Here is a 211-nt window from a genome sequence, read left to right as displayed (position 1 = left end):
CCCATGCTGACAGGCCCCCTCTCGGGGCTGCAAACGGAGCGGAGTGGCCCACCCGCTGCCGAGGAAGCCCAAAGGGGTGCCTACAAGCCCCGTGGCAACCAGAACCCGGTGCTCGGCCCGTCTGACTGACCTTCTTCACCTCCCGCTTGGCGAGGCTGGCCCCACGGCTGATGCTGCCCGGGGTGGCCCCCTTCTCCTGGGGGTACAGATC

General features: G+C 69.2%; 1 protein-coding gene across 1 annotated transcript in view; it reads right to left on the bottom strand.

Annotated features, from left to right (window-relative positions):
* FNBP4 (formin binding protein 4) overlaps positions 1-167 on the bottom strand; it is a gene marked incomplete at both ends in the record, with an annotated part of 6,660 nt that extends 6,493 nt beyond the window's left edge. Inside the window, one exon of the mRNA XM_009587349.1 lies at positions 131-167. Within this exon, the coding sequence (XP_009585644.1) occupies positions 131-167 (37 nt within the window). The remainder of the gene's footprint in view (positions 1-130) is intronic.
* Between the last annotated feature and the right edge of the window lie 44 nt (positions 168-211).

This window comes from Fulmarus glacialis, unplaced genomic scaffold (assembly GCF_000690835.1).
Source record: "Fulmarus glacialis isolate BGI_N327 unplaced genomic scaffold, ASM69083v1 scaffold29140, whole genome shotgun sequence".
Lineage (NCBI taxonomy): Eukaryota > Metazoa > Chordata > Aves > Procellariiformes > Procellariidae > Fulmarus > Fulmarus glacialis.
Note: the sequence above shows the minus strand (reverse complement) of the source record. Positions and strands in the feature narration are given on the sequence as shown.